Source organism: Lactuca serriola, chromosome 8 (assembly GCF_051521515.1).
Source record: "Lactuca serriola cultivar US96UC23 chromosome 8, Lser_US96UC23_V15, whole genome shotgun sequence".
Taxonomy (NCBI): domain Eukaryota; kingdom Viridiplantae; phylum Streptophyta; class Magnoliopsida; order Asterales; family Asteraceae; genus Lactuca; species Lactuca serriola.
This window is the reverse complement of record NC_136415.1, coordinates 150,314,281-150,333,079: the sequence shown is the minus strand read 5'-3', so window position 1 is coordinate 150,333,079 and position 18,799 is coordinate 150,314,281. Positions and strand designations below refer to the sequence as shown.

The following is an 18,799-nucleotide window of genomic DNA, read 5'->3' as shown; positions in this document are numbered from 1 at the left end:
CAAAGGAGAGAGTGGTTCTTATGACTACACACCCTCCAACCTAATACAACATGAACGAAGTGTTACAATAATGGATGGACACATCATATGTCCACCTTAACAAGCACCATGACAACAAAAGAATACAAACTTTCAATCTTTCACAATGGAACAAAAAAAATATATAAATCTCAAAAAATAATAGAATAAAACTAAAAATCAAGTGGCTAAACCTCTTGAAAAGAGTTTGAAATACTAGGTGAAATAAATGTAAAATCTGTTAACTTTTTACTTACATGGTCATTGAAAAACACACAAAACATCAAAACAATAATTTGATACTTGTCAACTTCTCTATGCTTGGCATTTTACGTGTGGCAGACAATTTGTATACGCGATTTACATGATATCAGCAAAACTTTTTTTTCTTTTCTATTTTCATAAACAATAGTGTCATTTTCTTATTATTGAATGATATTTTAATGATTTAAATCAATTAACCCCCTTAAACTCATACTCCCAAGCTATAACCAGGAACCTTCGCAAGTCTCTTCTCTTTCATAATTTTTCTCATTTTTCCAACATCTTCCCATAACCCATTACTAGCATAAATATTAGACATAACCACATAAACCCCATCATTCCATGGTTCTAATTCCATCAATTTCTTCCCCACAAACTCCCCCATCTTCACATTCCCATACTTCTCACAACCACCCATCAAACTCCCCCAAATTACCACATTACCCTCCATCGGCATCGCCTCCACCATCTCTCTTGCCTCATCAAGCAACCCACATCGACTAAACAAATCCACCATACACCCATAATGTTCTAAACATGGTTTGATCCCATACTCATTCATCATATTAAAGTAATATCTCCCTTCTTCCACAACCCCACAATGAACACATGCGCTCAAAACACCCACAAATGTCACACCATTAGGCCTAACATGTGTTTCTCTCATAGCACGAAAGCATTCTAATGCTTCATTTACATGTCCATGTGTTGCATACCCTACAATCATAGATGTCCATGAGGATACGTTTCTTTCTTGCATTCTTGAAAAGATGATATGAGCTAAATCCATTCTACCACATTTCCCATACATGTCTATGAGTGAATTCAACATCAAAAGATCAGATTTTTCTAAGGTTTTAGCTTGAAGGACGCATTTGTGTAGCTGAAGAGCTAAATTGAAATCGCCTAAACTCCCACATGCGGAAGTGATGCTAACCATGGTTACATCATCTGGGGCTAACCCACTTCTTTTTAACTCCAAGAACATGTCCACAGCTTCTCTAGCACGCCCACTTTGTGATAACCCGCCTATAACAGCATTCCAAGAACCGAGGTTTCTCTCAGGACTTTCGTCGAACAGTTTAAGCGCATTGTTGAAATCACCAGCTTTTGAATACAATCTGATGAACCCACTCTCGCAAAATAAATTCGTACTCAGCCCGTGTTTGATGGCCACCGAATGGAACTGTCTGACGATTGAGATTTCGTTTTTCTGAGAGACGGATTGTAAAATGACGGGAAGAGTGTAGGTATCCGGGTGGACCCCAGCTCGAGACATGGCTATGCTTACATACAGTGCCTTTGAAGGGTATGAAAGTCTGGTGTATGCTCTTATGATGGTGTTCCAATAAAACGGAGCTCGTTGACGTTCAAGCATATGGACTCTGATAACGTGAGCGTAGATTTCGTTGAGTTGCTGTATATTAGTGCAGTTTGTGATATGGGTTGATATTGCCTTGACCCAATCTTGGCTGGTGTAACCGTAACCATTGCTCGCGTTTCTAAAGGGATAAAGTGTAGTGAGACTGTGATTGAAATGGCAAGAAATGGTGAAGTATTTGGGGATTTGATGTCTCCATAGGTTAATACCGAGAGGATGAGTCAAAGTCATGTTTTGTCCTCTTCAAGAGGAGTGTGTATAAGTTTTGTACCTAAACTAGGCCACTAGGGTTCTGAGCTTATGTTTTTGGGATATTAATTAAACTAATCTATGTAATCTCAATTTAAATAAATAACTTTAATTTTTGTTTTTTTAATGAATGATAGTTCGGAACATGTCATTTCCGAGTCAAGTCCGGCCCGACCATTTTCCAGGACATGTTCCGGACTCATTGGTCCTCTGTTTAATGGAATGTGATCATGATGATATTGAGATTTTATGGGTTAGTTTTTTTATTCTATTACTTGTTTATGAGTTTTTATGGATTATTAACCGAAGGAACGTAGTCTGAAATAGAGTGTTAATTTGTATCAAAAGTCTTACAAAGCTACGGTGGTGTAGCTAGGATTTTATTTTAGGGTATGTCAAATAATATACAAAATATGAAAACGATAACAAAATATAACTATCAATGAATTCTTAGCTAAATTGTAAATTTTAAGTTGCACACGATGTTGTTTTAGAACAATATATCCCTTTCTACTAATTTCAAGTTTTGAATGGAATATGTCATATCACAACCATAAATCATTTTATTTAACAAAAATATATATTGTACATACCATATATATGTAACCTTAATTTTGTGTGGGTGGGTCAAAGCCCCATCTTGCCCTATATTGGCTACGCCCTTACAAAGTTACTTATTTATAGGAATGAACATGAGTCAGTTTGGGCCAGTTTTAACCTTAAACCTAACCAAAAACTAAAAAACATCGGTTTCTAAAAATTTGAAACCAAACTAAAACAGAACCAGGTGAGTTTGGTTTTTCAATGTTCGGTTTTTCACTCATGTATTTGGGTTTGGTTTTGGTTTTATGATTTAAGCCAAACCTCGAGTCATTTCTTAAACCATTTCAAGTCTTCACTTATATAAAGTTGAAGATGGTTGTTGTTTTGATCCCTCAAACAATATAAGACTCAGAGTAAGAGCTAAATAAAGCATGGAGATGGTCGATGCTTATATAGGAGATGAGATTTTGCAGAGTTTCAATTCGCGAGAGATGTAGGATGCTTTTAAGTAGCTGCCAAAATAAAAGGAACAAAATTTGTAACGGCCATAAAATTCCAACCAATTTAAACTTTTCAAAAACAACCCGATTTCATAAAATTATTACAAAAAGGTTTTCAATACAATTATTTCAGAGTCTTCCCAGAATCATATCACAAAACATAATCATGAGGAGCGGTACGATCACGCCTTTGCCTTGCCACGGTCTCCTGAAGAACCTGAAAAACATTAAACCACAACTGTAAGCCCGAAAGCTTAGTGAGATATCCCCAAAATACCAACCACATATACCATACACGCATAGCATGCCATAACATAACAGAACACAGAACAACCATGCAATTCGGGTCTACTGGGTGACTGGTCCTCCGCACCGGCCTTCAGTCCACCTGGTCCACCCTCCGAGTCTAACCACATACATCGAGTCTACAGTGTGATTGGTCCGCCCGCACCGGGACTTCAATCCACCTAGTCCACTCCCTGAGTCTACAGTATGACTGGTCCGCCCGCACTAGGCCTTCAGTCGGCCTGGTCCACTCTACAAGCCTCGGCACGTCTGGTCCGCCCTCTTGGGGCCTACAGCCTATCTGGACCGCTCGTTGGGCCTTCGGGATAACCGGTCCGCCCTGGGTATGTTGGCTTACAGCACAAAGCAGGTCCCGACTCAACCCAACCTCAGTCCAACAACCATGTGCACATAAACATTCAAACATATAACAATTCGCATCCAATCAAACCGATCTAACAGATCACAAAGCATAACATCATCCTAACCAGGATACCGACCTAACCAGTCACTAGCATAGCATCATCTTATATACCAGGATTCCGACCTTAACCAAGTCTCTAACATATATCATCCTAACTACCAGGATGCAACATAGCAAAGCAATAACATAACAACGATACCCGGATCACAATCCGATAATGGGCCGGCCTTGGTGCCATAGACCCTGTCGATATAGTGAGGATAACTCACCTCGCAACTGCCGACTGAACAGATAACCCAAGCTGCTCCAACCACTGATACGATCTCCAACACTGGCCAACACCAAAACACTGAACTCAAAACAAAAGCCAACAATTACCAAAATGCCCCTGGAAATCAACTGGTCAACCCTTGGTCAAAGTCAAATTCAACCCCTGACTGACTCTACTCGCCGAGTCAACCCGATGACTTGCCGAGTCCCCATGCACAGAACTTCCCCAATCCGCGACTCAACTCGCCGAGTCCAACAACTCTGAGTCCTTTCACACTCGACTCACCGAGTCATTCCTTGACTCACCGATTCACAGCTCAACCAGAAGAAAGGTTAGGACCTCACGACTAGACTCGTCGAGTCCAAGAATAGACTCGCCAAGTGCAAGGCTATCTGCAACCAACTCGCCGAGTTGTTCTTCCAACTCGCCGAGTTCCTGCTCATATTCATCCAACTCGCCGAGTTGTTCTTCCAACTCGTCGAGTTCCAGCCTATCTTCAAGCAACTCCCCAATACACCCTTGTGACTTGCCGAGTACCCCTAGATCTAAAACCATACAGGGGCTTTCCAAGCCATGCAGAAGCTCTAAACCATAGATCTACTCTTCCACAAGCCATCCATCATGTAAAGTGGCAAACTTTACGTGGATCCAAAGAGATCTAGGCATTTTACACTCTAGGGCTAGGGTTTGGGACAAAAGAACTTCACCAACAACTCATGAGCATAGACTTTATTGCTTTTTGGATCATTAACAACCTAGATCTGAGGTAGCAACCTCAGATCTTACAACAAACTTGAGATGGACCTCATTAATGCCCCAAAACCTTCACAAATGATAGATCTAGATGCACAAAGGTTCAAACAGAAGATTATTACCTCATATGAAGGCTCCCACTGATGAATGAACCAATTCTCTTCAAAGCCCCTTGCTCTACTCTTCTTGCTCTTTAATTTCCTTCCAAGATTACCTCCTCCAAGGCTCTAATCTCTCACCAAGGAAGGCTCACTCAAAATTAGGGTTTCTGGAACTCAAAGGGAAGGTAAAGAGGCTGGGGAAGAAGTGTTATGTTCTTTATATAGGGCTCAACCTCCGAAATTAGGGTTTTCTCCACTCAGCACCAACTCGCCGAGTCCATCCATGCTACTCGTCGAGTTGTTCACTTAACACGCGACTAGAGTCGCGACCCTACTCACCGAGTCCACTCGTAGACTCGCCGAGTTACCCTCTTACACTTATGCTTTTAGCCCTTCAACTCTACTCTTGATATTCCAGGATGTTACAATTCTCCCCCACTTATATTAGGCTTCGTCCTCGAAGCCTGCAGCAACACAACTCCAGAAATACTCTCGCAATGCACCACCTGGCATTTACCAGATCAGGTTCCTCAAAGCACAACCACCGAAACCCAAACCCAAATTTTCCTTCCCGCGGTGTTCTAACCACCGCTTCAAGTCGGCCACCGACCTCATCCTCTGATAATCACACTTATCAACTGAGTACCACCACATGATGCATCACTCGCTCCAAATCACAACAATCACTCGACTCATACGAGTTTAAAAAAAATAACCATGAACCACCGGAATTCCCGGTCTGAGCCCAACTTTATCCACTCCATGCTGACAGGATGACACATCCTTCAGCCTCATAATAACTCCCATGAGTTCTCCACCGCAATCTCATACCCATGTTGAACTAGCTCTAGCATCTTCGGGTTGGGAAAACCCGATACACTGACGACATCTCCAAACATCCCCCAGGATGAATTTCTACCACATACATAAATCCTTGATCAAAATCAAACTGGAAATCCAAGATTCCATCCTTGCATTCCTTCCGAGCCTTTTAGCTCTACACCCACGGAAATTTCTTCCGTGACCTCAGCAAACATCCAACCCGGATGTGATTCCATACCACAGCCGCAAACACACTGCTCATCTGTAACGCCCGTGTTTCCAGGCTAGGCATTAATATTGACATAATGGTCTAGGTTAACCTTTGTAACTCGTTTAGAAGAAATGAAAAGGAGTTATGTGAATTATGTGTTTTATGCTTAATTATTAGGGTTTAATTAATTAAAAATAAAAATAAGCGTCAAAATTAAAGTGTGAGATAAGCCCGATATATTTACATAAAGTTGTAGTGGTCGAAACAAGGATTTTGGGGATATAAAGAATGCCGAAATCCGAGTTATAACGAAGAAGTTATGACCTGTCGAAGTTTTGCGACAAAACCGGCACGGTGCCGAATGTCGTAAAAAGTGAGTTTTCGATAAACTACTTTTTAGCCTTAGTGATCTAAACAAAAGTCGTAGTATTCGTTAAACCGAGAAGTTCGATAAAAAGAACGCCCAAAACTAACTTCGTATGAGGAAATTATGATTTTTCGAAGTTTCAGCTTAGCAGTAGACAGCTAAAAACTCGAATTTTAGATCGAGCAATTTTTAGCCGACACAACCTAAACGAGAATTGAAGGTCTCGTCATTAGGAGCACAACGGTAAAAAGTCTGATGAAAACGGGCGTCGTATGAAGAAGTTATGAATTTTTAACGGATTTCCTGTCCCGGTCTGTTAAAAATAATAATATAAAATGTGAAGTCAAAATTAGCCAACGAAGTCTAAACGGAAGTTGTAGAGCGTAATTTTAGCTACGCGTGCATATAAAGAACATAAAAAACAGAGCTCGTATGCGAAAGTTATGGATATTAGAAATTTTGGCGTGAAAATCGAGAAAATTCGCATAGTCACGAGTTGCCACGTCATCCTCGCTGAAAAAGTGCCACGTGTCCTGCTGAGTCACCGAAGCTGCTGAGTCATGCGAAGCCACATGTCGGATTCTGATTTGACCGAAGGGAGGTCCAATCCGAGGCTCGCATATGGACCGAACCTCGCACCTAGCTCCGAGCCTCGCACGTGTAATACGACTCCGCGGTCCAATCAGCGAGTGCCACCGAGACCTTCGCGCATGTTGACCACCTGCGCATCGGACACACGCCTCGGTCCACTTAGAAGCTGCCAGCGAGCCCTCGCATGCGCACACCATATGCGAGCCATGTGCGAGCCACCCCCCTGCGAAGCCTCTCAGCCGTCGGATCAGAAGACTCTCAGCCCTTGGATTAGAAGCTTCCCCCTATAAATAGAAGGTTGCGAGGCTTCTCGGATATTTTTAAGAAATTGCCATATGTAACCCCTAAACCCATATTTTCTTCATCTTAACATTCCGCGAAGCCCCGGTATCGATTGTAAAGCCCGGAATACTCCACGAAGTGCCCGAGAAGCCCGTAAAATTTATCTTTTCGGTTTCGATGCCCGCCTTTTGCAAAGCCCGGTTTCTCAATAAAACTCCCGGTTTTATTAGAAACGATCGTTTTAGGAAACAAATTGCTGCCCGATTATCATCAAATTAAGTGAGTGTATAGTCACTTTCATTTTACACATAGATATGAAGTATTTACCTTATAATACGTGTTATGTGTAAATATATTAATTGTTTATTTGAGGTGACTGTTGAGTTGACGTTTTATACAAGTTTTAAACTGTATAAGTATTTTTATCTACAAATATGTTGGGTAGAACATGGGTAGATAGTGATGTGTGATAAAATAAAATTTGAGGAGAGGCCTCGATGAGTTTTGAGATCAAGTCATCTAGCGGAGTTTGGATGACGACCACGGACGTTCTAGACGGTCCAGTGGGAAACATTAGTAGGTCCGCAACCTGTAGGTGTTAATGAACTTGGGTGTTCATTCGTTGTACTCCATCCCCCTCATGGTTGCCTTTAGGACATGTATGGCTGAGGAAACCCCTTAGCAGTAGTGTCCATCCCGATGATATTCTTTAGGCTAGGTCCCTTGTGAAAAGTGTTTAGGGACATAAAGTAAGGATAACGGGAACGGGTAATCAGGGTTATTGTTGATTGATGAACTTAGTAAGTTTATTATTATTGTGGGTTGAAAACCCTATATGCTCACCAGGCTCCCAAGCCTGACCCACTCAGCTTTTTATGTTACAGGAAGTGGACCCCGAGCATAGTCGGAGGACGACGAGAGATTTTTGGATTATAGGCCAGTAGTTGTAAATAACTATTGAAAGGCTTATAATGTCTTGTTTATGCTTTTGATCTGTATCAGAACATGACATCCCGAGGTTTTGATATGAAATGAAACTATACATTTCTTAAAGAAAGTTTTGATAAACTATTATCATGTTTTGTTTTGGGAACAAATTCCGCAACATCATTTAAAAATATTTCTCTGATTTTATTATAAAAAGCATAAATTAAATCGGTCTTTTTTGGCCGAGAAATTAGGGGATGTCACAGTTGGTATCAGAGCATTAGTTTAAGCGAACTAAGAAATTGTAGGATTTCTAGACTTAAACTTAGAATGCTAAGTGATGATTGTGAGATGAGTATCTACCATATTTTAGACATGAGCACTAGTTTATTTTAGGAAAGATGCCTAAAAATGCCCTTATGTGCCATTATTTGTTCGGATCTATGGTCTGTTGCCGACCGGATCTGGAAACCTTATGTGTGTAGGATTCTAACCGTACGATTACGAGATTAGAACTAACATGTAAATGTTTCGGAGGGATAAGGGAAATTAAATACCTATCGAGGGTAAAGACCTAAATTCGCCTTATTCGGTATATAGATTGTAATGGCAAGAACTCGTAGTGGAGTTGCAAATGCAAACGGAAACATGGATCAAGAGCCTCAACCTCAAGTAGTTGAGCAAGTACCCATTGTAGGAGCTGCACCTGAGCCAATGACGATGGTTGGGGTACAAGCAATGATCCAGATGATGTTATATCGCCAGATGGAGGAGACAAGGCGATTACGACAACAACATAGGGAAGAGACTATGATGCCTGTTGAGCAGCCCGTATTGAATGAAGGGCAATCAGTAGGAGGGAACTATAGTGGGACTTTTGGTCAAGCCAACCCACCGATAGTTAGACAGGACAACCAGGATGGAGGAATTGATGGACGCGGGTGCAAATACAAAGATTTCATGGCATCTAAGCCGCCGTGTCTATCTGGGAGTCCGACACCGGTGGAAGTCATGAATTGGATCTCCGAAATGGAGACGATGTTTGATAGTTGCGAGTGCAGCAACAAACAAAAGACCGCACTTGAAATTCCTCTATTAAGGTCCGGTGTGTTGAACTGGTGGAAGTTACTAGCTAATTCGATGCCCAAGGGAGAAGCTAGTAAGATGTCTTGGGAAGACTTTGTACTACAACTAAAACTACAATACTGCTCTGAGCAGGATCTTCTGGAAATTAATAATGAGTTCCAGAATTTAAAGAAGGGAAAGATGAGCGTTACTGAATACGCTGCTAGTTTTACTGAAGAGATGAAGCTTGTTCCTTACCTAGTTCCAACTGAACTCTCTAAGATCAACAAGTTCGCCCTCGGATTACCAGCGGACTTTGGTCCAATGGTTAAGCAAGCAACCACTTTGAAAGCCGCCATCTGGGTTGCTAAGAACGTTGAGGTTCAGATCAGAGAGAAGGGTCTGGAGAGGGCAGAAGTTGGTGAAAAGAGAAAATTTGAAGGAACTTCAGGTTCCAGCAAGAGAAGCAAATTTTCTAAGTTTAAGAAGTTTGGAGGAGGAGGAGGTGAAGTGAAGTGGTGTGAGAAGTGAAAGAAAAAGCACTCAGGGAAATGTAGTGAGGAGGTGACTTGCTTCAAATGTGGAAAGACTGGGCATTATGCCAACGTGTGTCCATCCGAAAAGAGGGTATGTTTTGAGTGCCATGAAGAAGGGCATGTTTTTAAAGACTGTCCGAAGAGGAAGGATGCTGCAAAGCCCAATCTACCACCAAAGTCGAAGGTGAGAGCCTTTCAGATGACACTTGAGGCTGCAAAAGAAGAAGATCAAGTTATAAAGTAGTAATGTGAATAGTAACAAGTGGTTAGGCCTATTAGAGGCATAGTATAGGGTAAACTTGAACCTTTGTGTAAGCGTTTCAAGGAAATAATATAAACCCTGGTTTTGTCATATGATGAATTGAATGACTATGTGAAATTCTTGTATGGCGATTTGGAAAACTGCGAGAAAATACTTGGGACGAGTATGAGTAGGTGCGAATGGTAGTAGAGGCCTATACTACCGGAAGCACATGACTCGTACTTGGATCAGGGAAAGTCACAAGGTTACCAAGGAGCTATTATTTGATTCCGTCTTGTTCTAGTCTTGTAACGCCCCGTCTTTGGTATGTTGCTTCCGTGGCATTTATTTAGAAGTTTTCAAGAGGGACTCGGCGAGTCTATAGCCCGACTCGTCGAGTAGGGGCGGGAATTCGAGCACGTGTTAGTCGGCGACTCGGCGAGTCCATATTCGGGACTCGGCGAGTCTGCCTTCCAGGAGGAAACCCTAAATCCCCGGGTTGCTCACTATTTAAGCAATGTTATGTGCCCCAAACTCGCCTCCTTCACCCTCAGAGAGCTGTGAGAAAACCCTAATCCATCCCTTGATTGTTTAAAGTGTTTTTGTGTGGATTTTGAAGGCTTGAAGAAGAAGAAGAAGAAGAAGAAAGGAACAAAGAGAAGAGGTGTAGAGCAAAGATCCAAGGGCAAAATCAGAGTTCATTGAGGTATTTCTCGGATTCCTTATGTTTTATGCTTTAGACCTCCATTAGAACACTTCTAGGGCTAGTTTGATGCATTTTCCAAACCTTATAGTTGTATGGATGCCTTAATAGGTCGAGATATCCCTAGATCTGTTCATTTAGGAGTTATAGAGCCCGGATCTATTGCCTTTTTGAAGATGCTTTGCATAAGAACCCTAGATCTAGCCTTTATTATGCTTTTTGAGCCTTATTATCTTCTTGGACGCTTATGGGCACGTAAAGATAGAATCTTTACGTGCTAATCGAACTAAGGAAGCCCAGATCTATAAGTTTTAGACGCTGGATTCAAGCAGAATCGAGTTTAGAGTAGCTGCATGGATGTGACTCAACGAGTCGGAAGAACGACTCGGCGAGTCAAGTCGCGAGTCCCGTTTTTCCCCTTTTTAGTGTTTTCGAGTGGGAGCCTGTGAGTAGTAGAGTGGACTCAGTGAGTTGGAGGGCAGACTCAGTAATGGAGGGACTCGACGAGTTGTTCATACAACTCGGCGAGTCCAAGGCAATCTTCTTAGCTCAAGAACAACTCGTCGAGTTGTTCATATGACTCGGCGAGTCGGATGCAGATTGTCTAAGTTCTTGGATCGAGAGGGTACTCGTCGAGTCGATGCCATACTCGACGAGTAGCCACGAGTAGGGTTGAGAAGTGAGACTAGAGACTCGGCGAGTTGGCGGCCCAACTCGGCGAGTCAGGTCAACTGTGGGTTGACTTTGACCGGGAGAGTTGACTTTGACCAAGGGTAAAAGAGTCATTTTACCCCAGTGCAGTGATTAGCATTTGATTGAGTGTGTTTATGGATTTGTAGCCGGGGAGATACCGGAGCAGCAGCAGTTAGCTTCCAGAGCCATACACGCAGCAGCCAGTTCACGAGGTGAGTTTCCTTCCAGTAGGAACGGGTCTACGGCCACAATGTCGGCCCGTTTAGTTAGCAGTAGTTCCGGACTTTAGTCCGATGCAGTAGTTAGAGTGCTTGATGTCTTTGTGATTCAAGCATGTTTGTGTTATGTGTTCCGAACTCTGTTCCGATGCAGTATGCAGTATATGTGTTTATATTAGTTGATATGTGTTATGCTATGCTATGATCAGCCAGTTCCGGACTTCGGTCTGATGCAGTCAGTTCCGGACTTCGGTCCGATGCAGCTAGTTCCGGACTTCGGTCCGATGCAGTCAGTTCCGGACTTCGGTCCGATGCAGCTAGTTCCGGACTTCGGTCCGATGCAGTCAGTTTCGGACTTCGGTCCGATGCAGTTAGTTCCGGACTTCGGTCCGATGCAGTCAGTTCCGGACTTCGGTCCGATGCAGCTAGTTCCGGACTTCGGTCTGATGCAGTGGGCAAGGCCCAGTATGTGCTTTATATGTATTGTATGGTATGTGGTAGTCTGGGGGAGCTCACTAAGCTTCGTGCTTACAGTTTCAGTTTTGGTTTCAGGTACTTCCGCAAGCAAAGGGAAGAGCTCGGGATGATGGCATCGCACACACCACAGCTTCAGTTTTTGTCCTGGGAGTTGATTCAGTTTCTTGATATGTTTTGGATACAGTTGTGATACAGTTTTCTTTCTCTCAGTATTTTATCATGGTTTTGAAACACGCAACGTATGATTTTGTTATGTGATACTTGGTTTCATGTTTTTGTTATGATAAAAATTGAAATTTTCGGGTCGTATTTTTGGGTCGTTTCAAGTCTGTTGTTACCATCATTTCGGTAATGACTAAGAAGATGATTGTTATTCCGACATGAGAGGTCATATTGAATCGAGTCCGACTAAGATGAGTATGTTACGTGGTTCAGAGAACCAAGTTCGATGTAGCATTTGACTTAAGCCAGAAGATTGAAGTAAAAAGATGATTAAAGCGATCAACAGAAGTATCGCACTCATTGTTAAAGAAGTTGATATTTAGGAATAATACATGTTGAGTTGTGATTGTATCACATTAGAACATGAAGGAAGGTGTAGTTTGTTCCGAAAATTGTCCCAAAGAGATCTGAGTCTAAGTAGTGCAATATACAATGAGAGATCATTAGAACATGACCCAGTGGTCTATTACAATAAACGAAGGAAAGTATTTATTCCAAGAAAAAGAAGGACTCCTCAATAAGAATTTATTCTGTAACTCGAAGGTTACGATTGAAAGTCCTATGGAGATCTGAAGCTTTTTAGGATTAGCTGGATATTATCACTGAATTATCCAAGGCTTTTCTTCGATCGCGACTCCATTGACAGCTTTGACCCACAAAGGAGTTGTCTATACTTGGAATGAGAAGCATAGGAAGCTTTGAGAAGTTAAAGAAGACGTCGTGTGAAGCACCTACTCTCTCGTCGCCTGACGGAGTTGATGACTTCACAGTTTAAAGTGATGCCTCTGGAGTTGGGTTAGGTTATGTTCTGACCAAAAGGGATAAAGTGATAGTGTGTGCATTGAGGCAATTGAAGGAGAATGAAAAGAACTACCCCACTCACGATTTGGAGTTGGCAGCGGTAGTATTTGCCTTAAAGATATGGAGGCATTATCTTTATGGTACTAAATGCAAACTTTTCACTGATCATAAGAGTCTCCAATATCTCTTTAATCAGAAGGAATTGAACATGAGGCAACGACACTGGCTAGAGTTACTCAAGGACTACGACTGTGAGATACTTTACCACCCTGGTAAAGCAAATGTTGTTGCTGATACTCTCAGTCGGAAGGTAAACCTTGAAAAGAAAAGGCCAAGAGCATTGAGAATTGAAGTTGTCTCGACAATTGTGGAAAGTATAAAGAAATCTCAAGAGGAAGCTTTGGAGAAAAATGACCGAAAGGAAGAACGTTTGGGCAAAACGTTAGTGTTCGGTACAAACAACCATGGGTTGAAGGTATTCCAAGATAGGATTTGGGTACCAAAGACGGACGGAGTAAGAGATCTTCTGATGGAAGAAGCTCACAAGACGATGTACTCGATTCATCCCGGTAGTACAAAAATGTATAGGGATTTAAAGCCCTATTATTGGTGGCCGACGATGAAGCTCGATGTTGCTAAGTATGTGGCCGAGTGTGTAACTTGTGCTAGGGTTAAGGAAAAACATCAGAAACCGTATGGGAGTTTAGAACCTTTACCCGTACCCATGGGTAAATGGGAAGACATCACCGTGGATTTTGTGACTAAACTGCCCAGAACAAGGAACGGTCACGACATGATTTGGGTGGTCATTGATCGCTTCACTAAGAGTGCGCATTTTATAGCAGCCAAAGAGAAATGGTCTATGGATAAACTTACGAATTCTTATGTGAAGGAAATTGTGAGGCTTCACGGTGTTCCGCTAACGATTGTATCCGATCGTGATAGCCGTTTTACCTCGAGATTTTGGAGGAGTCTACAAGAGGAATTGGGTACCAAGTTGTGTTTGAGTACAACTTACCATCCGCAAACCGATGGTCGGAGAAAATGAACGATTCAAACGTTGGAGGATATGCTGAGAGCATGTACCCTAGAATTTTAAGGTAACTGAGATGAACACTTACCTTTAGTAGAATTCTCCTATAATAATAGTTTCCACTCAAGCATCAAGATGGTACCTTATCACGCTTTGCATGGGAAAAAGTTTCGGATGCCATCATGTTGGCTGGAAGCTGAGGAAAAGCAGTTTATGGGACTTGAAATAGTCCATTAGATTGCTGAAAAGTTGTAAGTGATTAGGGAAAAAGTTGTTAGCTGCTCAAAAGAGCTATGCTGACAAGAAAAGACAATCGATATCATTCGAAGTTGGAGATTCGATTTCACTTAAAGTCTCGTCGTGTAAGGGACTTATAAGATTTGGTAGAAGGGGAAAGTTGAGTCCAAGGTTTACTGGACCATTTAAAGTTCTTCAGAGAATCCGGAATCGAGCTTACAAGCTAGAATTATCGGAAGAACTAGAGAGTGTTCATAACACCTTTCATGTGTGTTATTTGAGAAAGTTCACGGGAGGTGTGCCCAACATAATTCCCATTTCTGAATTAAGGTTGGGCGAGAACATGAGGTTAATTGGAGAACCTGAGGCAATCGTTAACCGTAAGACTAAGAAGTTGTAACGTAAGATAGTCGATTTAGTGCCTGTACGTTGGAAACATATAAATAGGCCAGATCCCACCTGGGAAACGGAGAGTGACATAGTAAGTCGCTACCCGTAGTTGTTTGTCGTTGTGTGATTCCGGGGACGGAATCATCCTAAGGGAGAGAGAGTTGTAACGCCCGTGTTTCCAGGCTAGGCATTAATATTGACATAATGTTCTAGGTTAACCTTTATAACTCATTTCGAAGAAATGAAAAGGAGTTATGTGAATTTTTTGTGAATTATGTGTTTTATGCTTAATTATTAGGGTTTAATTAATTAAAAATAAAAATAAGCGTCAAAATTAAAGTGTGAGATAAGCCCGATATATTTACATAAAGTTGTAGTGGTCGAAACAAGGATTTCGGGAATATAAAGAATGCCGAAATCCGAGTTATAACCAAGAAGTTATGACCTGTCGAAGTTTCGCGACAAAACCGGCACGGTGCCGAATGTCGTAAAAAGTGAGTTTTCGATAAACTACTTTTTAGCCTTAGTGATCTAAATGAAAGTCGTAGTATTCGTTAAACCGAGAAGTTCGATAAAAAAGAACGCCCAAAACTGACTTCGTATGAGGAAGTTATGATTTTTCGAAGTTTCAGCTTAACAGTAGACAACTAAAAACTCGAATTTTAGATCGAGCAATTTTTAGCCGACACAACCTAAACGAGAATTGAAGGTCTCGTCATTAGGAGCACAAAGGTAAAAAGTCTGACGAAAACGGACGTCGGATGAAGAAGTTATGAATTTTTAACGGATTTCCTGTCTCGGTCTGTTAAAAATAATAATATAAAATTTAAAATCAAAATTAGCCGACGAAGTCTAAACGGAAGTTGTAGAGCGTAATTTTAGCTACGCGTTCATATAAAGAACGTAAAAAACGGAGCTTGTATGCGAAAGTTGTGGATTTTAGAAGTTTTGGCGCGAAAATCAAGAAAATTCGCATAGTCACGAGTTGCCACGTCATCCTCGCTGAAAAAGTGCCACGTGTCCTGCTGAGTCACCAAGCTGCTGAGTTACCGAAGCTGCTGAGTCATGCGAAGCCACGTGTCGGATTCTGATTTGACCGAAGGGAGGTCCAATCCGAGGCTCGCATATGGACCCAACCCCGCACCTAGCTCCGAGCCTCGCACGTGTAATACGACTCCGCGGTCCAATCAGCGAGTGCCACCGAGACCTTCGCACATGCTGACCACCTGCGCATCGGACACACGCCTCGGTCCACTTAGAAGCTGCCAGCGAGCCCTCGCATGCGCAGACCATATGCGAGCCACCCCCTTGCAAAGCCTCTCAGCCGTCGGATCAGAAGACTCTCAGCCCTTGGATCAGAAGCTTCCCCCTATAAATAGAAGGCTGCGAGCCTTCTCGGATATTTTTAAGAAATTGTCATATTTAACCCCTAAACCCATATTTTCTTCATCTTAACATTCCGCGAAGCCCCGGTATCGATTGTAAAGCCCGGAATACTCCACGAAGTGCCCGAGAAGCCCGGAAAATTTATCTTTTCGGTTTCGAAGTCGGACTTTTGCAAAGCCCGGTTTCTCAATAAAACTCTCGGTTTTATTAGAAACGATCGTTTTAGGAAACGAATTGCTGCCCGATTATCATCAAATTAAGTGAGTGTATAGTCACTTTCATTTTACACATATATATGAAGTATTTACCTTATAATACGTGCTATGTGTAAATATATTAATTGTTTATTTGAGGTGACTGTTGAGTTGACATTTTATACAAGTTTTAAACTGTATAAGTATTTTTATCTACAAATATGTTGGGTAGAACATGGGTAGATAGTGATGTGTGATAAAATAAAATTTGAGGAGAGGCCTCGATGAGTTTTGAGATCAAGTCATCTAGCGGAGTTTGGATGACGACCACGGACGTTCTAGACAGTCCAGTGGGAAACATTAGCAGGTCCGCAACCTGTAGATGTTAATGAACTTGGGTGTTCATTCGTTGTACTCCATCCCCCTCATGGTTGCCTTTAGGACATGTATAGCTGAGGAAACCCCTTAGCAGTAGTGTCCATCCCGATGATATTCTTTAGGCTAGGTCCCTTGTGAAAAGTGTTTAGGGACATAAAGTAAGGATAACGGGAACGGGTAATCAGGGTTATTGTTGATTGATGAACTTAGTAAGTTTATTATTATTGTGGGTTGAAAACCCTATATGCTCACCAGGCTCCCAAGCCTGACCCACTCAGCTTTTTATGTTACAGGAAGTGGACCCCGAGCATAGTCGGAGGACGACGAGAGATTTTTGGATTATAGGCCAGTAGTTGTAAATAACTGTTGAAAGGCTTATAATGTCTTGTTTATGCTTTTGATCTGTATCGGAACATGACATCCCGAGGTTTTGATATGAAATGAAACTATACATTTCTTAAAGAAAGTTTTGATAAACTATTATCATGTTTTGTTTTGGGAACAAATTCCGCAACATCTTTTAAAAAGATTTCTCTGATTTTATTATAAAAAGCATAAATTAAATTGGTCTTTTCTGGCCGAGAAATTAAGGGATGTCACATCATCAACCATGATTGGAACACCCCAATCATAACTCTGCACTACTGCTTTCACTTCTGTGAACTTACACTCCCTCTCGGAGGTACATTACTTTCCCTTTCTTACCAAGGAAATCCACTTGGCCGCCTTGTCACTACAACAAGTGCCACGGTGCTCACCCCAATACTACACCATTCTCTTATAGCGTAACCGCTATCCCATGCACCACACATGCTCTGGATCCACTCACAAGGACTCTCAAGTTCATGCTCTACCTTCCACTCACCATGATTAATACCCGGGGCTAGACCTTCTGACGCTAACACGTCGCGACATACTCAATCCATTTCCTCGTACCGATCTATCAACACATGCACAGTCTTCAGCATGACTGGACCGCCTTACCAGGCCTTCAGCTAATCTGGTCCACTCTCAGAACCTTCAGCAGGTCTGGACCACCCTCCAGGGCCTTCAGCTTGACTGGACCGTTCTCTGAGCCTTCGGCCTGACTAGTACGCCCATCGGCCTTCAGTCTATCCGGGCCGCTCAACCAGCATCCAACATCCCGAATTATCCCTCTAGGAAAACTCTCCCATGCACATTGTTCTAGCCCTCTAGGGGTTCCGAAATCTATCTCCACCCTACATATTCGATCCCGGCCCGATCCCAGGCCTTCCACAATCAATCACCCTTGGTCTGTATCCCGCCCCGCATGCCTACCACTTACTCATACCAGCCTACACTCTTGGCTGACAGAACCACTGCAGAATCCCAAGCAGCTAAACAACCTCTCATGCTCATCGATCTTCCGGAGAATTTTCCAATTCTCCCCCACTTAGGGCACTGACTATCAACCACTGGTCGCCATCACTGACCTCCATTATCAACCCTACACAACACAATTCCTTACACGCGATCTGGTCCCCACTAGAACGAGCAACCTTCACAAAATCATATATCAACACCAATCATCTCGACTCGAAAGAAACCCGACCTTCAGCAACCACTCCTCAGACTGCAGATGATACCCGACATTCAGACCAGAAGCTAAATTCCCACTAATAACCCTCATGAATGATAACCAACGAAATTCCCAACACCAAACCCTTAACCATACCATAACCCTCAAGGAACAACGAATACAATACCAGAAACCACACAACGAGACTAGCAGATATACAATACTCCAAAATAATCACAAATTAACAAGACATCTAGGAAGAAACATACCCGCAGCTGCATCCGGCACTGCCCTGACCTCCTCTGCTGTAAGCTAAAAAGCACGACCCTGAGCCCTTGGGGGCTCCGCTCCACCCTGACCTCCACCTGTAATCCTCAAAGTGGCCGGTGCTGGAGCCTGCACCGGTCCTGCAGCAAGTTGTGGACAGTTGACCCTCAAGTGTCCAACCTGATGACAATGATAACAAATCCTCAAATCCCGACCCGAGGCTGCCTGCCGACAATCCCTCGCATAGTGCCCCTCCTTTCCGCACTTGCGGCATGCACCACCGGACCTACAAACCCCGGTGTGACCCTTCCAACACTTCCCACAAGTGTGGCTGCTCTGATCTCCCAATCTAGAATCAACGGTCTTGGACCGTTTCGGCGCCGGCTGCGACTGCACCGGAGCCTGCCTCTGCTCTCTCAACTGCAACTC

The 18,799-nt window shown here is 42.6% G+C and overlaps 1 protein-coding gene across 1 annotated transcript; it reads right to left on the bottom strand.

The window, feature by feature from the left end:
* Nucleotides 1-217: 217 nt before the first annotated feature.
* On the bottom strand, nt 218-1,949 carry LOC145071223 (Tetratricopeptide repeat (TPR)-like superfamily protein). Its single transcript, XM_079018138.1, has one exon. The coding sequence runs from the start codon at nt 1,892-1,894 to the stop codon at nt 491-493; it is 1,404 nt and encodes a 467-aa protein (XP_078874264.1). The 5' UTR covers nt 1,895-1,949; the 3' UTR covers nt 218-490.
* Nucleotides 1,950-18,799: the final 16,850 nt, after the last annotated feature.